We start from the raw sequence: 18,554 nt of genomic DNA, 5'->3' as shown, positions 1-18,554 counted from the left end.
AATTTTTATTTGCATGTGTTCATTTATTTAACAAATACTCAATAAAGTGAGAAAATACCAGCAACCTCCACCCTCCCTCTAATAAAACCAAACTTATTCTCACTATATCAGCAATCTTTTTTTGAGAGTTGTCCACTTGCTGATGTGGTAACATACTGGACCTGGATGATCTGATAATATTAGTCTACCATAGCCATATTACAAACTGCCCACCCGTACTAGTACCGCTGGACGCTCTTGTAACTCTTCTGACAATAGATAGTCCTCCTCTTCTTGTTCTGTGCCCCCTTTTGTCTCCCAAGCATGCCCACCAATCACATCCGGCCTCAACCAGTCTGTGTGTTCATGTCCTCACTCAGCCAACGGCTCTCGATCACTCTCCGTCACCTCATTCTGTCCAGATCCATCCTGTCCCTTTGCTGTCGCTCAGTCAGCAGGCAGCTCGTTGACTGTTGCATGACTTCTTCAATTCTTCACTTTGTTTCAGTATGAGGGGATTGTAGATCTTAGATTGTCTGACTAGTTTGTGGTTTCTCCCCCCACTCCTCGCAGTATTCTCAAGTTCTCAACCATCAAAAGTTGAAAAGGAAGAGCTCTTCATGGTGGGTGACGGCGTTTAATAAGGATATTAATGATGTCATGGCTGGTGACATCATCACAGTGTGCCAGCCAGCAGAACAAAAGAGGGCTCTGCCCGGTCTTCCTAGCTGTCCTGGCAGCAGAAAGAGAGAGAGAGAGAGCCCAAAGATTGATGTATCCATTCGGCTTTCAGTTTAATTCTGCCTCTCTATTCACATATTCAAATTTTCCTGTGTGAGCATTTTTGATTTGTTCTGCCGACTTTGTATCTCTATTAAAGCACTCCGTCAGTTCATGCAGGATATCCGGTGATTTGGCTCCCCACCCCAAATCTTTGACGCTATTTAAAATGTATTGTTTTCACAAAGATGCCTGTGCCCAGCCTCTGTTGTCTCTCTCCTCTTTCTCTCTGCTCCCCTCTCTTCACTGTCTCTCTCCATCTCTTCCTCCCTCACCCTTGCTTTCTTTCTCCCTCGCCTACATCTCTATCTGTCCTCTTACAGGACTCGGAGAGAAAGGGCTTCATGAACAAGCTTTATGCCATTCAGGACGTGTGCATCAGTGTGCAGAATGCACTGGATGAAGTGGCCTCCTATGGCGAGAGGATAAAGAAGTGAGTCGTAAGCCCGCTCCTCGGCACCGGGCCCGCCCCGCTCAGCTCCGCACGTCCCAGTGTTTTTTCTGCAATGCCAGGTTGCCCCGCTTCCCCTTGCCAGCCTAACCGAGTATAACTCAGTTCTGCTCTCAGGAAACGCTGCCAGCGTGACACCCAGCCCCAAGAGACAAACACACAGGCTGTCTGTCTTTGTGTCTATCACATCTCACTTAACCCTGCATGACCTCTTAACTGAATCATGTACATACTAGATTAAACACATCACTCCACATGCACACACACACAAAACCATTCATTCACTGTACACTCCTACATACACAGGTGCTCCTATTTTTGAACAGATACATACAAAGCAAAGGGATTTTAGTTTTGATTAAAATCCGTAATAAAATAAGAGTCAGGCTACAGGTTACTCCTTTGGTTATATTTAAAAGCATTTCAAATCAAGCTGACACATTTGTGACCTGTGTTTTTGTATATTTGAGAGCATTTTACTGATAAGATAGTGACTTGTATTGAGGTATAGCCCATTTTGACCCTGCATTGCTGACCTGTAAGACTTCGGGGTGAAGTTATTTCCCTCTGCACAGTTCCACTAAATGTGATGAATTTGCTGTGCAGGGGCAACCAGATCATCTTGTTTGGGTTGAAAAGAAATAAAATGCCCTCCCTGACTCTCCTCTCTACTCTTTCTCGTCGTGTTCGGCTGGACTGAGTTTTGCCATGTCTCCTAATTTTTACAGTCTTTTTCCTCTCTTTTCAGCACATTCAACTGGACTGTGCCTTTCTTAAGCTGGCTGGCCATTGTGGCTTTCGGAGCAGCCACCATCATCATCTACTATATCCCTCTACGATACATTGTGCTAGCCTGGGGTGAGCTAATGTCAAAAAAATGTGTACTGTTTATTTCCATGTACTGGAAGTGTAAAGTTAAATGTAAATACTGTAGTGAAGTAAACCTGTGGCAGAGCAATGCAATGTCTATGTTTCATGCTGCTTTTAATGTTTTGTACTGAGGGGGGGAGAACAATTAGTAAATGTAATACATCATTTCAGAGTACAACCACAAAGGCTTTAATAACTTGTTCAACATGCAGTGTGTGCTGATGTCCACCTCTCTTTTTCATCTCTTCCCTGTTTGCCCCCACCATTTTTCTCTCTCTACAGGGGTGAATAAATTCACCAAGAAGCTGCGAGACCCTTACACTATTGATAACAACGAGCTGCTAGACTTTTTGTCCAGAGTGCCCTCAGATGTACAAGTGGTGGGTGAACTTTCCAATTTCATCTGTGTCTCATCTCTTATATCTTTTTGACAACACATCTGTCAGTCCCAGACATGGGCAAGGGTTAGGGCTCCTTTTATTATCTCCTCTATCTAACTCTGTCTCCTTTCTTTATTTTCCCTCCTCTCAGCCGTTGGCGCCTCACTGTTGTACTTTTCATGTAGGGTGAACTGACTATCCATTGTTTAAGCCATGCAGACATCTAATCTAATTGTTTCAAAGTCGTTTCTGTGTTTTCCTATTAATATCTTCCTAGTCTAATTCAATTTCCACATACATAGCTGGAGCTGTGTAATAAGATAACGAGGTTAAGTGAGTTTAGTGCCCAGCATATAACTAGGTTGATTGACTCCATACACATACACTCACACACAATTACAGTTAGCTGTTGTTTCCCAGCTATGCTAGTAATTGGAACAGAGTGTAAACCAACAGTTAACCAGCCCCATGCGGTTTTGCTTCTACATTAACCGTGAGATCAGATTAACTTTGTGGCTGAAGACTACAGATGCTTCGTTAGGGAAAATATAGGTGTGTAGGCGTGTGTGTAGTTTGTGTGTGTGTTAACAGTAACGTGCTGTGCTGCTCAGGACAAAATGCAGTTTAAACTGCAATTAAGCGGCAGCTTGTGAAAGTCGTTGTGTTATCCAGCACCGATGGTGTCCGCTGTGGCCGTTAAGCCCTGCTGTGCTGAGTTCAGTACACACGCACATGAACGCACACTTAAACGCACATGCAGGCTGAAGCTGACCCGGGGCCTCTGATATGACCAATCCCCTGCCACATCAGCGCTGACACACTTCCTCTTTGATCGCTTGTTGCCGCAACTTCTTTCATCTTTACAGGGTCATAATCCTTGCTCCCCTACACACCCCCGCTAACCCCCTGTGTTCTCCCCCTTTCGGCCCCCGTGCAGTTTTACAGCTTCATAGTTTACTGAGGCCTGCTGCAGCAGTAGGCAGAAGGCAGGTAGCCACAGGCTTAAATGAGCCTAAGCTGTCCCCTCTGGTGAAGTGCAGCCACCTTACACACCTGGAGACAGGGGGAGCGGAGCAGTGAAGGGGCCCAGGCCCGGCAGGTATGAGGCCTTTACAAGGCCCCTAATGAGGGCCTGCTGGCGAGGGAAGGTGGGGGCAGACATGCTGCTCTGGTCTGGTGCCCGTGCTGCTGGAGTTGTGCCTACTGTATAAGTTATACTATAAGTGCTACTGTAACAGTTATTGCTGCAGCTGTCGGAATGGTAATTGTTGCCAGGTTTCACTGACAGTTCGTAGGCTTACCGAGTAATGAGGGAAAGACCAAGAGAGAGGGTTAAGAATAGATTTCAGGGAGAAAGGATGAGGATGGAAATGGAGAAACGGGGGGAGGAATTAGGACAGAAAGTACAAGTAGAGTTGATTGAATATTGGAGATGACTCGTTTGATTGTTTAAAGCAGGATAGCCTTGTTTGTATCAATAACATAAGGTCAATGGAATTTAGATTCACTGCTCAGTCCGCTGATGAAGAACTGAAACCTGCACTGATCACTTTCTCACTGAATCTAAAGGTTAATTTTCTGCGACGACACCCCGCTCGGCGGTCGTTGGCTAAAAACAGACCAGAACGTTCTGCTCTGCGATGCGTCCCGCAGCTGCCTGCAGTGTTGGACTCACCTCATTGCCTGCTCCCGCCTCACTGGGTCAAAGCCGCCTGTGGGGATCAAGCCCTTTAGGCTCTTGGATGATGCAGAGAGTTGCTGGGGTCCAAATGGAGCGTCCCTTCCACGGGCATGTGTCCATAGCACCCACTGGCATTGGTGCTGGGGCCCACTATGCCTGATACTCTGGATGACTAATGAAGTGCTATTTCAGGGACCCGGTGTGACCTAACGCAGATACATAACCACACACACACACACACACACACACACACACACACACACACACACACACACACACACACACTCTCCCAGTAGTCGTGCATGTGAGGCGGGCTCGGGGTGTTTCAGTGCAGTGTTCCGCATCATTTAGAGGTGCTTCAGTGCAGCCAGAACTGATGAGGTCCTAATGACTTTATATATAAAGGGCATCCACACTGGGCCACAGTCCATCATAACGTAAGTCGCTGTACAGCACCACAGTAACTGTGGAGCAGCTTTAGGACTCTCATAGTTTTCTCATCTTTCATTTCTCTTTAATAGTGTACATAAAAGAAACTTTGCATTTAGCTGCAACAATACCAACTTCTCATTGGTTGAACAGTGAATGGAAGGTACTTTGCAAACCAAGCTCTTTAAATCAATGACACTGGGCCCCTAACAGCACTATCAAACACCCTTTAAATACTAAACTCTCGGTGGTGCATGGGAGCTGCAACAGGCAGAGTTGCCTTTTTACCACCTGAACAGTTTACTTAAATCATTATGTCCCTGTGAGCGGCAATGTTAAAGGCTGGCATGGTATGTAGTGCGTGTCTGCGTGAGAGAGTCACTGTCCCTCCCTGGGTAACAGTTTCTTGTAGCTGGTTTGGCTCTTTTACCAGCGTTAGCTATCGTTACGGTCATTATCAGGGAATCCTTCATGTCCTCTTAAACGAGGCAAAACTGAGCACCTTTATAGTGCAGAGTATTCCCTACCTGGCGTTTGGGAGGTGTCAGTGCACTAGTATGTTTTACGACACCATTAGCCACGTGAGCTAGGGAGTGCGTAAGTAAGGCCAAGGCAATTAGCATGCCAAGTGGCCCTTTATGGTGTAAGGGAGCTGGATCAAACCCCCAGTACAAAAATAAGCATGAATTCCAATTTAGCGCCTAATGAGCAGTGGGGAGTCAGGTTAATATTTTTAGAAAACATTTATGTTGGGGATGAAACCTCATTGGACATGAGGGTCAAAGGCAGGATAGTTAGAGGTTGAAACGTTGCCAGATGCCATCACTTACATCTAGCAGAGGTCTCTCTCTCTCCTCCGCTTTGTCCTTCCCCACTTTTGTGACAAATTTAAACATTTCACTGCAAGTGGCCTCTTCGTCACTATTCAGTATGTGTCGTGCCACAGCAGCTAATAGGCAAAACTTTCTTTACTTAGTATTTTTTTTTGTTTGCTCACTGATTCATGTCACCTCGACATGCCTTTTCTTTCCCAGCAATAGACGCAAGTGCTGAATCCTCCGATGTGCAGATGTGTGAACTATACACAAGTGTTTCCCTGGAAACATTTAATAACCCTTATGCTCCATTAGGCGTCACATGAGATGAAACCCGCTGAGTTTTGTGCTCTGTGGGAAGGACTGGAAAACAGAATAACATAGTATCATTAAAATGTTGCTCCCTTGCCTTTCTTGACTTGAGTTATTTACTCGCCTATTTGCCTATTTTTTTTTTTTTTTTTGCTCACTGTCACCCACCTTGGTTTTGCCTCGCCTGTCTGCCCACACTGGCATCATCAAAACACAGTCAAAGGTTCAATGTGAGAGTGAGAGAAGGAGAGAGGAGCAGGTCCCGGGATGCTTTGTGGGTAACACCGTTAAACGAAGCACGGTACACGGCGCCCCTTCAGCAGAGCACACTTCAAAGCCTGTTTTGCACTTGTACTGTCAACATTTGCAAGAGGAGAGGAGAGGAGAGGAGCGAGGGTGGAGCAGCCTTTGAGCAGCGCTGGGTCTTTACCCACTGCCTCTCCTGTCGATGTTCCCTTTAAGCTCCCCACTCGCGCTCCCAAATTGCTTATGTGCTCTCCGCATTACCACACTTTTTTACTTTCACCCAATTCCGGTTTCTTTTATTTTGCTAACGTCCCACTTTCTCCTCGCCTACTCTGCCTTTTCTTCTCTTCTTGCCTCTTTTTAACTAGCTCTTGTTGTCTGCATGGGTTTGTGTGCCTCTGTGTGCGTGTGTTATTAGGTGAGGTGAGCGGGGGAGCCAAGGGTATAGCGTCAGGCAGGCCTGTCACCTGTAAGGTGCAATTGAACCTGTGACGCATGAGCTCCATTTCTCTTGGCTGGCAGCTCTTCACAGAGAAAACTATTGTTTGATTGAGATATTGTTTTTTCCTGCACCCTTTGTTTTTGTCGATCCCCTTCGCTACTCTTCATGAGAAACAAAACCCTACTTTCTACTGACATGCAAACTTTTCTTTGTTTTTTCAGCACTCACAAATAGTTTTGTTTGGACAGGAATGTCAACGCGCAGAATTAAATCGCTGTGTTCCTTTTTGCTGCTGTAGGCGTTTGGCCGTGTAATGGGACCACTAACAGCCAGTGATCCCGCACAATACCTGTCCTACTTTTGGATCCATGGTAGATGGCTTAACGCTGGCAGCCAACGATAAGTGAGAATGAGTTGCATATAGGAACAGATTGTTTTGGGGAATTTGCTTGCAATTACTTAATATTAACAGACATGTCCTTGCAACTGCAATACATGCGGATGTGCTGTTACTCTTTCACTCATGAGTGAATTAAATCATTCAACCATTCACTCACTTTTCCATCAATTGTCACCACTGTCATTGAACAGTTAATGTGGGCACTGTGCCAGGACTGTCATGGTCCCCTGACCGAACTGCCACTGCACACACCTACACACACACACACACACACACACACACACACACACACACACACACACACACACACACACACACACACACACACACAGATGGGGCCATATAAACCCTCTCTGTCCCCTGGGTTTTTGCTCCGTTGTCTGCTTTAGTTGGCAGGGCTATAAAAGGATCCACACCCACATGAGAACAGTATCTGTCATCACCCGAGTGTCCAAAGTTCTCCCTCTGTCTCACCCAGTCTCTTCTTCATTGTTTTCTCTCCCGTTTCCTTTGTTGGTTTGTCCCGCTCTCTGCCCCTCGTCTTTCTTTCTATTTCTGACTCGTCTTTATCTCGCTTCCCATCATTACTTTCTTCCCTTGTGTTCTCCACCTGGCCTATTTCCTTGTTGTCCTCTAGACTTACCTCATAGTCTCTCTTCTTTTTCACTGTGTCTAACTAACCGGCTCTATTTGTACAGCTGTTTAGTAGGCTGTCCAGATCTGTATCAGCGAAGTCTGGCTGCCTAGTGAGGCATAGAGAGCAACACATGCTGGCCTAAACACTCTGGAAGCACCTTAACGAGACATTGGTGACCACCGCTGAGGAACTGAAAAACCCTGCTGTACCGTGTGTGTGTGTGTGTGTGTGTGTGTGTGTGTGTGTGTGTGTGTGTGTGTGTGTGTGTGTGTGTGTGTGTGTGATTTTAATAATATAGTGGCAGGGTGTTAGTGTCTGTGATGTGGGAGGCGTGCGTGTGTGTGTATGTATGTGTCTTCATTGGTAAGCACACATGCGCCTGTTTGCGTCTCAGATTTGTACAATGCAGGACGGGGATACTGGAAGGCGTCATTGAAGCGACAGTGGGAACCAGTAGAAGATGGATGATAAAGGCTTGTTCTCAGCCAGTGCTGAGAGACGCTGCTGTTCTCGTCCACAGCAGACAGACCCACCATGAGACAGAACAGAGAAACCATATTGACGTCAGTTTGTTGTCTGCCTGGAGAATCAGAGAGGGTGTCAGTCAGTCAGTCAGTCAGACAGGCAGAGTAGCCTACAGTACATCAGCCAAGGAAGGATCCCACAGATGATACTGGCTCTTTGGTGCTGTGACTGTTAAGTCTTGTTTTTTTTTTCTCTATTAGTATTCTGATTCAGTGGCTAGTGCTTGTCAGTGTCTTGAATCTGTCTAGGCTAGCAACTGTATTTGTGTGTGCATGCACACACATCTGAAAATGAGACTGCCAGAGTGACAGTCTCTGGTTGCTGAGGCTCAGCCACTGTGATGCTGTTACGTTTGAGTGTCCATCACTTAAGAGCAGCTTCTTTCTAAGCTCTGCTCACCATCCTTGCAAAGCGTCACATGAAGTGAGAGTCACTTCCCTTTGAGAGAAGTAGGTGACACTCCCTCAGTGAAAATGCAGTGATTGTGATGTGCCACTTAAATTTATTTTTAGTGACACAATAGTGATACAAAAAAGTAATTATATTCATATTAGGGCCACATTTGATGTACACATGCAGCAAATCCATGAGTTTTGGTCTTATACTTACATTAATGGTAAAGAAATAAGAGAACAACAACAAAACATGAGGCTTTAAAGGGAATAAAATCCTGCTTTATTCTCTAAAAAGTTTTTTGAGGAAAAAACTAGAAACACTGACAACAGCCGTGCTAAACCCCTGTTTCTGTCCGGTCCATTCTCGTGAACACGATATCTGAGAAACGCCTTGAGCAAATGTATTCAAATTTGGCCCAAATGTCCACTCGCACTCATGATTGAACTGATTTAGAATTTGGTGGTCAAAGTAACACAAAATGATGAAGTGATGACATTTTGGACAGACATGGATGTAAACTGCAGCATGACTGGTTGGCGGGCCGAGGCGTTAATTCTAGTTGTACCATGAATGGTGACGAAAAAAAGGTGCTTGTTTGTTTATCTGTCTGGCCAGTAGAGTCTACATTTTCTAATGAACATTTGGGTTTTTGTCAGAGAAGACAGGCTTTTTCTTCAACAGCACATGAACATGGAGTAAACACTTTTGTCCCTAATTGCACGTTTAGCCATATAAAGCCTCTGAGATATAGCGCAGTATACATCAAGCTACATGTGATCAGCAATGCTTTGATACTGTAGTAACTCAAACTCCCAGCTAAGCTTTGGTTTTGTAAGGGTTACAGTGTCTTTTCTGACTTCTATCTCCTTCCCATCGCTCTGCCCTTTCTCTCCTAACCATCTTGCAATACTGTGATGACTCTGTTGTCTCTCCAAGCTTTCCCATGAGTCCATTCCCTGTTCTCTGTTTGTTTGTGTGATCCCTCCCCTTAGGCCACTGTCCCACATCTGTGGAAGTATGTGTGTACATGTATATTTGTGTGCGTGCGGTGCAAGCATGAATGTATTTGGAGCTTTGAACAGTGTACATGTATTGTGTTTGTGTGTGAGTGTGGGCATCTGTGTGTGTATGTGTGTATGTGTGTATGTGTGTGTGTGTGTGTGTGTGTGTGTGTGTGTGTGTGTGTGTGTGTGTGTGTGTGTGTGTGTGTGTTTTGTAATCAGTGTGTAATCCCTTCCCTGAGGCCACTGTTCCACACAGCTGGACTCAGAGAGCCTCTGGAGGGTTTCTGTGCTATTCAAGCATCCTTTGCTCTTTCCACCTGACCGGGTGGTTGGTTGGTGTGTGTGTGTGTGTGTGTGTGTGTGTGTGTGTGTGTGTTTGTGTTTTAACAGGTGCAGTACCGAGAGCTGAAACTGGATCCCAATCCCAGTCCAAATAAAAGGAAGAAAAACAACCCCGGGTAGATGACTGTGTCCGCCCACCAACTCTTCTCTTCTTTACTTTCCTTCTTGTGGTCTATTACTGGACTCTGAGGAGCAGAGGAAGACGGCTCCGGACCAGCTCAGCTCAGCTATCCTTCCCTTTTTTTCTTCCCAATTTTCTTTTCTTCAAGCTTTTTTTCTGTCTTAAATTGCTCATGATGTACAGTACAGTTTCCTGAAGTGTAATTTTTGTAAAAGAAAAAAGGACAAGTACAAGAAACATTCTTATCACCATCAAGCTTTTGATTGATTTTAAAGGCGAGTGGGAAGGATGGATGGAATGACCTTTTCCTCAGCCGTGTGCGCCACCCTCCTTTCTCCTCTCCATCACTCTGACAGTTCGGAGGACTTTGTTCATCTGCTTGCCACAAGTGTCACACTATGAGGAAAACAAGTTTTAACATTTATACTCACAGTCCCAAAAATGACATTTTTCAGTGCAATCCATGTTTATCAAAATACAAGCCTTATACCAACATTCTGCATTATCACTCTACAGTAGACTTTTAAGTCTTTTTTAGAGCGTATTGTAGTTATCAAATGGTTTTGGTAATATGTTCATATTTTCTAATTGTTTTTGTACTGAAGTATCTTTTGTGTTATTCCTCTCTTGGATGTGGTAATGATGTTATGTTCACTGGCAGTAATTTGTATTGTTTCCACTTAACTCAGCCAGCCAAGTTGATTAGCAATTATGGTAGTAGCCCCCAGATATGTCCTTCTACACAAACACAAACCTGGACCAACAGGCGGAAGGCTTGTGGTCGTGTCTGTCCGTGCTTTGATACAATGACCAAAAATCAATCCACACTAGACAGTGAGACTGTTCTTCTTAAAATGGATTGTGATTACATAATCATAATTAAATAATACCCGGAGGGAAAAAAGACAGTTTGTATTTTTGCCGCAAACATTTATCACCACTAAATGTCCGGATAATTTATAGCAGTTTCTTTTAACCCCTTAAAAACACCCCGTCAGTCAATCAGTGCGACACCGTCTCTGTCTGTCGGATGACGCAGCAGACTGGGCCTTCTGCTGTCGTGGTGTTAATACAGATGTCACCCAGTCTATGCAGAGTGTCGCCAGGCATGCAGGCCTTTAGGCAGCCACAGTCCTAATCTTGTTTGAAAGGCTGGTCTCCTTTCCTCTCGTCTCCCTGTGTGTTTGCCTCGGCACCCACACAAGAAAGCATTCACAAACACACACACTGAATATGCTTTTTTCAGAGATCTCGCATACGCATACTGTACCTACTTGCTCGCAGATGAAAGCATAACATCCCATTTGAGCAGGCACATTCTCTCCCTCTCAGGCACACACACACACACACACACACACACACACACACACACACACACACAAACATGCTCTCTGTGCTGTTGTGCCCCAGGCTGGCCGCCCTCTCCATCTGCCCCACCTCCTGTGCCCACAGCACAACTTTGATCTGTCTTTCCAGAGACAGAGGCGTGTGTATGTGAACCGTATATGTAAGAGTGTTTGCGTATACACGTTTATGGAATCAAAGACGCGTTGCTTTTCTCTGCGTCGGTGTGTGTTACAATTGGATCTCCCCTCCAGCTGTAGACTGCGTAGATTCAGTCGTGTGTGTGTGTGTGTGTGTGTGTGTGTGTGTGTGTGTGTGTGTGTGTGTGTGTGAGAGAGAGAGAGAGAGCCTGTAAAGGCGCGTGTGTGGTGTGGTGCAGCAGAAGTGCCAGCTGTTATTTGGTGTGGAGTTTGCTGGTGTTGGCGGCCGTCAGCTAGATGAGCAGCAAGTCGCTGTGTGACAAGACAAGGCTCTGAGGGGACCTAGGCCTAAGATGTCAGGGATGTGTGTTTTATGCTATTTCAGATCCCCTTTCCCATCATGCTTCTCTTCGTTTGCTCTCTCGGCGGTTCTCTCATTCGTCAGTGAGCGGGGTTGCGACCCTGTCTGAAGGGACAGTCTCCTGGGCTTCTGGCTGAGCATCTGTTGAAAGATCACAGCCCAGGCTACATTTGAGGAGGTCTCCTCTCATCCTACTGATCCCTGCCTCCATCTTTCCCCCCTTTTACCATCTTTTTGTGTGTGTGTCCCCCCCCCTTGGTCATCTGTCTCTCCGTCTTTATGGCTCTAACCCCCTCCCCGCCACGAGAGCTCTCTTCTGCCATTTCGTCATCCTCTCTCCCTGACTGTCTCCTTGCCATCGCCTGTACCCTCTCTCTCCTTACCTCTTTCCCTCCCTCCCTCCCTCTTTACCCATCCATCTCCATGCTTAAATATCAACAGGCTTGGATCTGTCACTCCAGAGAGCCATTGATTTTGTTTTGTTGTTTGGAGGAATCCACTTGAAAGACAATAACAGACTGTCCCCTAAGAGCAGCGTTGCAGACTGATTATAGCCTCCTCAACAAACACACTCTGTGGCTCGTGAAGGATGGCTTTTTATGATGCCTGAAGGGACTGTTTGAATACCTGATATGTACTGTATGTGTCTAGTACTGTATGTCGTTATTTTACAGCAAATTGTGGTGACTATTGTGTGGTATTGCATTCAAATACCATTTTCTTTTGTGTCATTTATTATTGGATTTCGGCTTTGTTTGCAAGCAAACCAAAGTGTTTTTATTTTGTATGATGTAGAGAAAATAACTTATATAAAGGAATGTATCAGACTGTCAGCTGTAAAGGGGAAAAAAAGCACTTTTATTTGCACCAAGTTGAAATGAGACTATTTATTTTTTAAATAATACTGTACATTGCTATCTACTTAATTTGTGTTTGTATTTTATACAGTATGCCTGTTGATGGTCTGGTGATAATGTTGTAAAGTAGGTGTATGCCTGCCTCATTTTCTAAGATCTGTCGTTTTCTGCCTGCAACGTTGCCTGCCAGTGTGACATCATCTTCATGTGCCCAGTTCTTGTCCAATGACATTTCAGGATGGGTATAAGGAGCCGAGACATAAGTTGGTCAGGAGGGGTAAAAGAAAGATACGATGTATATTTCCGGTTCGAGAAGTCAAATGCATCTGATGTATGTTCCTTATTTTGAAAGATAAAATGAGAAAACAAACACGAGATTAAATATTTTTTAGCATCTTTGGAGTGTCTGGATTATTGCAAAAATTGTTTTCAGCTTCAACAATCTTGTTCCTGAGCCAACACGGGTAGAAGCAAAGGAAATATGGCCATTCATCTCAGTACCCCCCCCCCCCCCCCCCCCCCCCGTTATTGGTGTAACATTGTTGACCACTCTTAACATTTAATGCTGTCAGAATCTCTTAAAAACTTGGACCAGTAAAGTTACTTTAATTTATTTTATTATAAATAGTCAACGTGAAAAAACAATATTATATTAACAAAAGCTGTAGAAAATAACTTGCTTGAGGTAGTAACAGTCTAAATAGAAATGATTGTGTTGCCATAAAAACATGCAACTCAGACTATTCAACATAGATACATTTTTCCATTTGTGAAATACAAAAAGAAGGTAGTGAAATATATCCAAACCATGATGTAGCTATAAAGGTTCCTCTGTATAAATGAACAGACAACTAACATGCTTACCTATTTACCCAAATGGGAAGATGGGCGAAGGCCACATTATTTTTGGAGGCCGATGATTGTTGCCTGTGTAGACATTTTTAGGCCTTGGTGAATTGTATGATATAACAATTGAAAATAACTGACAAAGGTTAGACATTCAATTAATTTCAGTGTGTTCATTGATCCTGTGTCACAGATCAGCCACTAGTGCTTCCCCCCGAGACTTAAGATCCTCCAGTATCTCCATCAGGAACAGTGTATTCTCTCCTTTGCACTCTTTCACTGCGAGAGACACCTGCCCCAGGTAACTCCCTCTGCCCAGCTCCAGCAGTGTCTCTGCATCCTCCACCAGCCTCACCGCCCGCTGGTCTGTCCAGCCCAGAGTCACTGTTTGGTGGGAGTGCGTCTCCAGGGCCCTGAGCAGTGTGTAGCCCAAGCTGTGGGACTTGTCGCTGGGCTGTGCATGGCCGGGTAGGCCCCTCTCTTGCTGGTAGGAGAAAATGAGGTGGGCCAGCAGAGAGGATCCGGCCTCCAGGAGGGGCAGGTTCAAGACCTCAGTCGAGTTGTTTCTCCGGGCGGAATCTCCCACATGCGCGCTGTGGAGGAGCTCCTCCCTCTGACTTGTTGTCGAGACCAGATCCAGTGCGGTCCGCCCGTCTCCATCATTCTGCTGCAGGATAACTGAGCCTGGAGGGGCCAGAGGTATACAGGATCAGATCACACAACCCTTACTGACTTGGACTACAGTCATTTCTCTCACGACTCAAGGCTAGACAAGTTAATACCACAATGACATGTATTGCTCTTGAAAAGATCTTAGGCATGGGTCAAACAACCTGCAACCTGTATTTACAGGCAAATGTTTGCCTGTAAATACTTTTAACGGAGAGTATTTTTTAAGAACAAAACTCAGTTTGTCCTGATAGCACTAAACACTTCAACATTGTACAATGACTTAAAGTGCTTTAAGAGGATCTGTCAATGCCTCTATTGAAGTAAGACAACTCTGCACATGAGAGTGCAAGGACAAAAGCGCATATTGAATACAGTTGTATGAGTGCATGCATGCGACAGCGTTCACACACGCCATGACAAAACAGAAAATCTAAATGCAAATCCTCTTTGAACCCCTTCACTGAAGCTCATCTTTAAGTTGCCTCCCGGATTGAATGTAGAGATGGATGTGCTCTTGTTTTGAGTGGCATCACCTGAAAGTACTTGATAGGAAATACAGCACTGCTAATGGACTTTAAATGCAACTTAGAATGTAAATCCAGCTGTAGTTTTGGAAACTTTGAGCTTAATGAGTGTAATGTACAGCCGGTTGAGGCGTCAGCGATGGCATCATGACACACCGACATGCAGCCAAGCTACTGTAGGCTGCAGCATCATTATCAAATATGACAACACTTTGTCTTAACTGTGTGAGTGGCGGGTCACTTTGTGTTTGTGTTAAAAGCGCAGAAGGTTGGTGACCTGATGGTGGCTTCGCTTTCCTGTTGGCCTTTTTTATGTAATGCTGTAACGCTCAAGGCTTTCATCAGCAACACTAACACCGAGAGCTACTGGGGGTGACAAACTCACAACAGACTTCAACTGTGACATTAGAAAATGGCTAAATTTTTTTTATAGAGAACTACAAATGCAGTGTTTTTTAATATTGATTTAATGAAAGAGGCAGTTAAGGCAAATCAATATTAAAAGTCATACAATACAAATACCTATACATGTAACATGTACAAAGCCAGGAAAGTTATAACAGTGACATTTACCGCCCACTCTTCCGCTTTGTCTGTTCAGACTGAAAGCTATTTTCCAGTGTCAGACAGGCTCCTGCACACTTAGCCTACATGGAGCGGGTCGAGTCAAGTGTGAGCCCTTTGTTTGCTTTTAGATAGATCCATTTCTGTGGCATACTGCTCTTGATGGCACTTGACTGTTCAACCCCGGCAGTGCTGCTGCCACATACCAGTTTACGGCTCTGTGGAGGCCCGGCGTGTCACACAGAGGGCTGCTTGATGCCACTGCTGCCAGTTGTTTCTGTTTGACAGACATTGTGGGGCTGCAGCATTTTATTTTAAAGAAGAGACAATTGTGTGTGTGTGTGTGTGTGTGTGTGTGTGTGTGTGTGTGTTGCGACATAAACCACACTAATTTAACCTCCCAAATGTCATTTTGACAAAAAGACAGCCTTGTTTTAAATGACACTGTTAAAACAAAAAGTTCAAAATGGAACAATATGAATTCTGAAATTGCTCTCCATCTCTCTGTCTGCCACTGAACTAACACTGTGTGTAGCAGTTATGAGATAATCGGTGAGAGCTCACGTAGCTGTTAGCGGGGAAGGTCAGCGCTCATCTACCTTTTAGTGCTTCAAGCCTGAGTGGCAAAAACTCAATCTGCATAAATTGTGGCATTAATCTACATAAACTTTTACATAAGCGAGGAAATTTCAAATGCAGGGGTCAGGCATCGGGGGCAGCAGTCAAGGACGTAAGAGCACAGATTTGATCAAAGTGGCCACGAGAGAAAGACAGAGGGGAGGGAGACGGAGAGCGACGTGGTGTGTGTGAGAGAGTGAGTTTGTTCACAGCGGGTCATAATCACCAGGTTTCTATAACAAGCTGTCCTCGCTATTACGCTCCTGCAGTAGGAAAGGCTGTAATATGTGAAGCCAGCCATGGCGTGACACAGAGGCAAACTTCAGGTCCAGAATGTGGATTTAAAAAAACACTACCATAGCACCCCATGCAGACACACAGGTGCACGCAACATCATGTCTGCTGGAAAATGAATCCATCTTTGTCCTTTTTCGGATGAGCTCTAAAAAAGATGGGATGGCTTTTGAAGGCTGAGGCTGTTTTTCTTTACAATTTATCATGTTCTGTGCCTTCCTTTGAAAGGAGCAGCCTTGAACTTAGCTCTGCAAGGGGCCTTTAAGCCTGGGCTACGAACCCAAGCACCCTGTGCAGTCTCTACCGAATGTGGAGAAAAGGGGAAAACATGGTTTATTCTGCCACTCCTTAATATTTCTCCTCCTCCAATGTTGAAGCAGTTGTTTTCTTCAGCTGGCACAATACAGGAACATTTAAACTGAAATACTGGGCAAAATTCAACTGAAATACCCCAATATGTGCAAGGAATACATACTGTACATATCGAGTGTATGTGCATGAACTAAATTTATAAATGACTTTTCCCTCAGTCTCTCTTGAAATACTTAAATCCCATGCATCTGTTAAGCAAGATCAAACTCAATGTTCTTTTTTCATGAGAAAATAGCTTGTTGCAGCCAAAAATATATGCAAGTTTAACAGAAATAAAGCAGTCAATTTAAGCAGAAAGCTCCAGACAAAGCAACAAGTCAGAGCCCCAATTACAACTGTACTGCCAGTAGACAGTAGACATATTTTTGAGGTAGTTTCTTTTCTTAAAATGCACAGTGAGCCACAAACTCTGCTCTTGTGAATATTAGAAATGACTATTAAACTATCCACAACAAAAACTCCACCAGAAATAAAAACTCAGCAATGTGCTTAAGTGCTTTTATGTTCCATCCCACATACAACTGTCCCCCTGCCGTGTCTCAGCCACAGCTCTGTGCGCTCACACACAAGATGCACATCAGCACAAGAGAAAGAAATACAAGATCGAGAAGTGCAGTTTTCCAGCGTTCCCCTACGACATTGTGTCAAACCCGGCTGATAGACAGGCTCCAACCAGAAGGATGACACTGGTGTGGGGGCCCCTGCAGCGCGGCCCTGGGCTCGGCTTGCCTGAAAGCCTGTACGGCTGCATGTTTGATTGTAGATCTGTCTGCCTGAAAGCTAACTGTGCGTTTCGGTGTGTTTGTCACATTTGCATATTTCCCTGCTTGACTTTCTCTCTTTTATTTCCAGTGAGCATCCGCTTGTGTGCTTTTGCTTTTCCAGGATTTCTGCTTATATGGTTCACCCTCTGGACAAGAGAATCACTAGTTATCCATCCTGGGATAAAAAAAAACACGCTCTCATGCTCCACCACACAGCTCAACTGCACTTAATACAGACATCAACAATCATAGTCAATGCTAAATTACATATTTTCAAAACGGAATACAGACAAATAGCATTGCGTGCTGTTTAGAATGTAATACACGCACGCACGCGCACACACACGCACACACACACACACACACACACACACACACACACACACACACACACACACACACACACACACACACACACACACAGGTATGACACTAGAGGCTGTGGAATGGTTTTGGTGCAGGGACAGCGACTGAAGTGAATCCAGGTATTGGCGCTTGGTGTCAGATATGCTGCAGTAGAGATAAATACAGCACCTGGGGGATTACATGGGAGCACAGGGTAATTACAGCATCTGTGTGTGTGTGTGTGTGTGTGTGTGTGTGTGTGTGTGTGTGTGTGTACACGGATGTGAAAAAGCCCCGCTAAGACCTCAGCTCCGAAGCTACAGCAGAGGGAGGAAATTCACATGCCGAGCATAAGCGACTGCCTGATGCACCCGCCAGATGCAGTCTGACTGCTACACACACACACACACACACACACACACACACACACACACACACACACACACACACACACACACACACACACACACACGGAGCGCAAAGCCCTTTGGCCTTTAGAGGGCAGGCGAAGACAAGAAATATAAAAGCGAGAGTGGAGGAGGGGAAAATTGGCGCAAATAGAGGGTGGGAGGGGAGGGAAGGATAGAAAGATGCAGTGCGCCCTCCCCCATGTCTCTCTCTCTCTCTCTCTCTGGTCTGATGCTGTGGCTGAGGCAGACAAGCTGGGAAGCAAGCAGCTCCACAGCATGGTAAACATCCTCTCTCTCTCTCTCTCTCTCTCTCTCCTCGCTGCCTGAAAAAGAGAGGCAGGCTGAGTGTGTGAACTGCAGCCAGGGGCACGGCATCACATATCCACAGGGAGCTGCTAGCTAGCGACTAGAAACCACAGCAAAAACAACAAGGCCAACCAAGTGAAGCACCAAAGCAGCCAGCGGAGAGGCATCAGATGCAGGGAAAAAAGAAAAGAACAGCCAGACATGTGAATATGCTACAATCCCTCTCTGCTTTAGCAACAGTGTCTGAACGCTTAGTGATACATTTCTCCTCCTCTTCTACCTTGATATTCAGAGGATAAAAAGCAGGGATGGAAAAGCCTGTGGAGG

At 45.1% G+C, this 18,554-nt stretch overlaps 2 protein-coding genes across 9 annotated transcripts in view; one reads left to right on the top strand and one right to left on the bottom strand.

The window, feature by feature from the left end:
• Nucleotides 1-12,975, top strand: part of mctp1a (multiple C2 domains, transmembrane 1a) — a 126,205-nt gene extending 113,230 nt beyond the window's left edge. For 5 of the 6 annotated variants that reach the window (XM_068703074.1, XM_068703072.1, XM_068703073.1 and 2 more), the window contains 4 exons: nucleotides 1,083-1,192; nucleotides 1,959-2,068; nucleotides 2,363-2,460; nucleotides 9,738-12,975. In XM_068703074.1, coding sequence (XP_068559175.1) covers nucleotides 1,083-1,192; nucleotides 1,959-2,068; nucleotides 2,363-2,460; nucleotides 9,738-9,809 — 390 coding nt within the window. In that variant the 3' untranslated portion in view covers nucleotides 9,810-12,975. Of the gene's footprint in view, nucleotides 1-1,082; nucleotides 1,193-1,958; nucleotides 2,069-2,362; nucleotides 2,461-9,737 lie in introns of those variants that run through there. The other variant, XM_068703075.1, reaches the window with a different exon arrangement.
• A 146-nt stretch (nucleotides 12,976-13,121) lies between these two features.
• slf1 (SMC5-SMC6 complex localization factor 1) overlaps nucleotides 13,122-18,554 on the bottom strand; it is a 29,999-nt gene continuing 24,566 nt past the window's right edge. For all 3 annotated transcript variants that reach the window (XM_068704122.1, XM_068704124.1, XM_068704123.1), the window contains exon 18: nucleotides 13,122-14,042. In XM_068704122.1, coding sequence (XP_068560223.1) covers nucleotides 13,546-14,042 — 497 coding nt within the window. In that variant the 3' untranslated portion in view covers nucleotides 13,122-13,545. The remainder of the gene's footprint in view (nucleotides 14,043-18,554) is intronic.

Source organism: Cebidichthys violaceus, unplaced genomic scaffold (genome assembly GCF_023349555.1).
Source record: "Cebidichthys violaceus isolate CVI_PGR_0920_01 unplaced genomic scaffold, fCebVio1.0.p SCAF_9, whole genome shotgun sequence".
Lineage (NCBI taxonomy): Eukaryota > Metazoa > Chordata > Actinopteri > Perciformes > Stichaeidae > Cebidichthys > Cebidichthys violaceus.
Note: the sequence above shows the minus strand (reverse complement) of the source record. Positions and strands in the feature narration are given on the sequence as shown.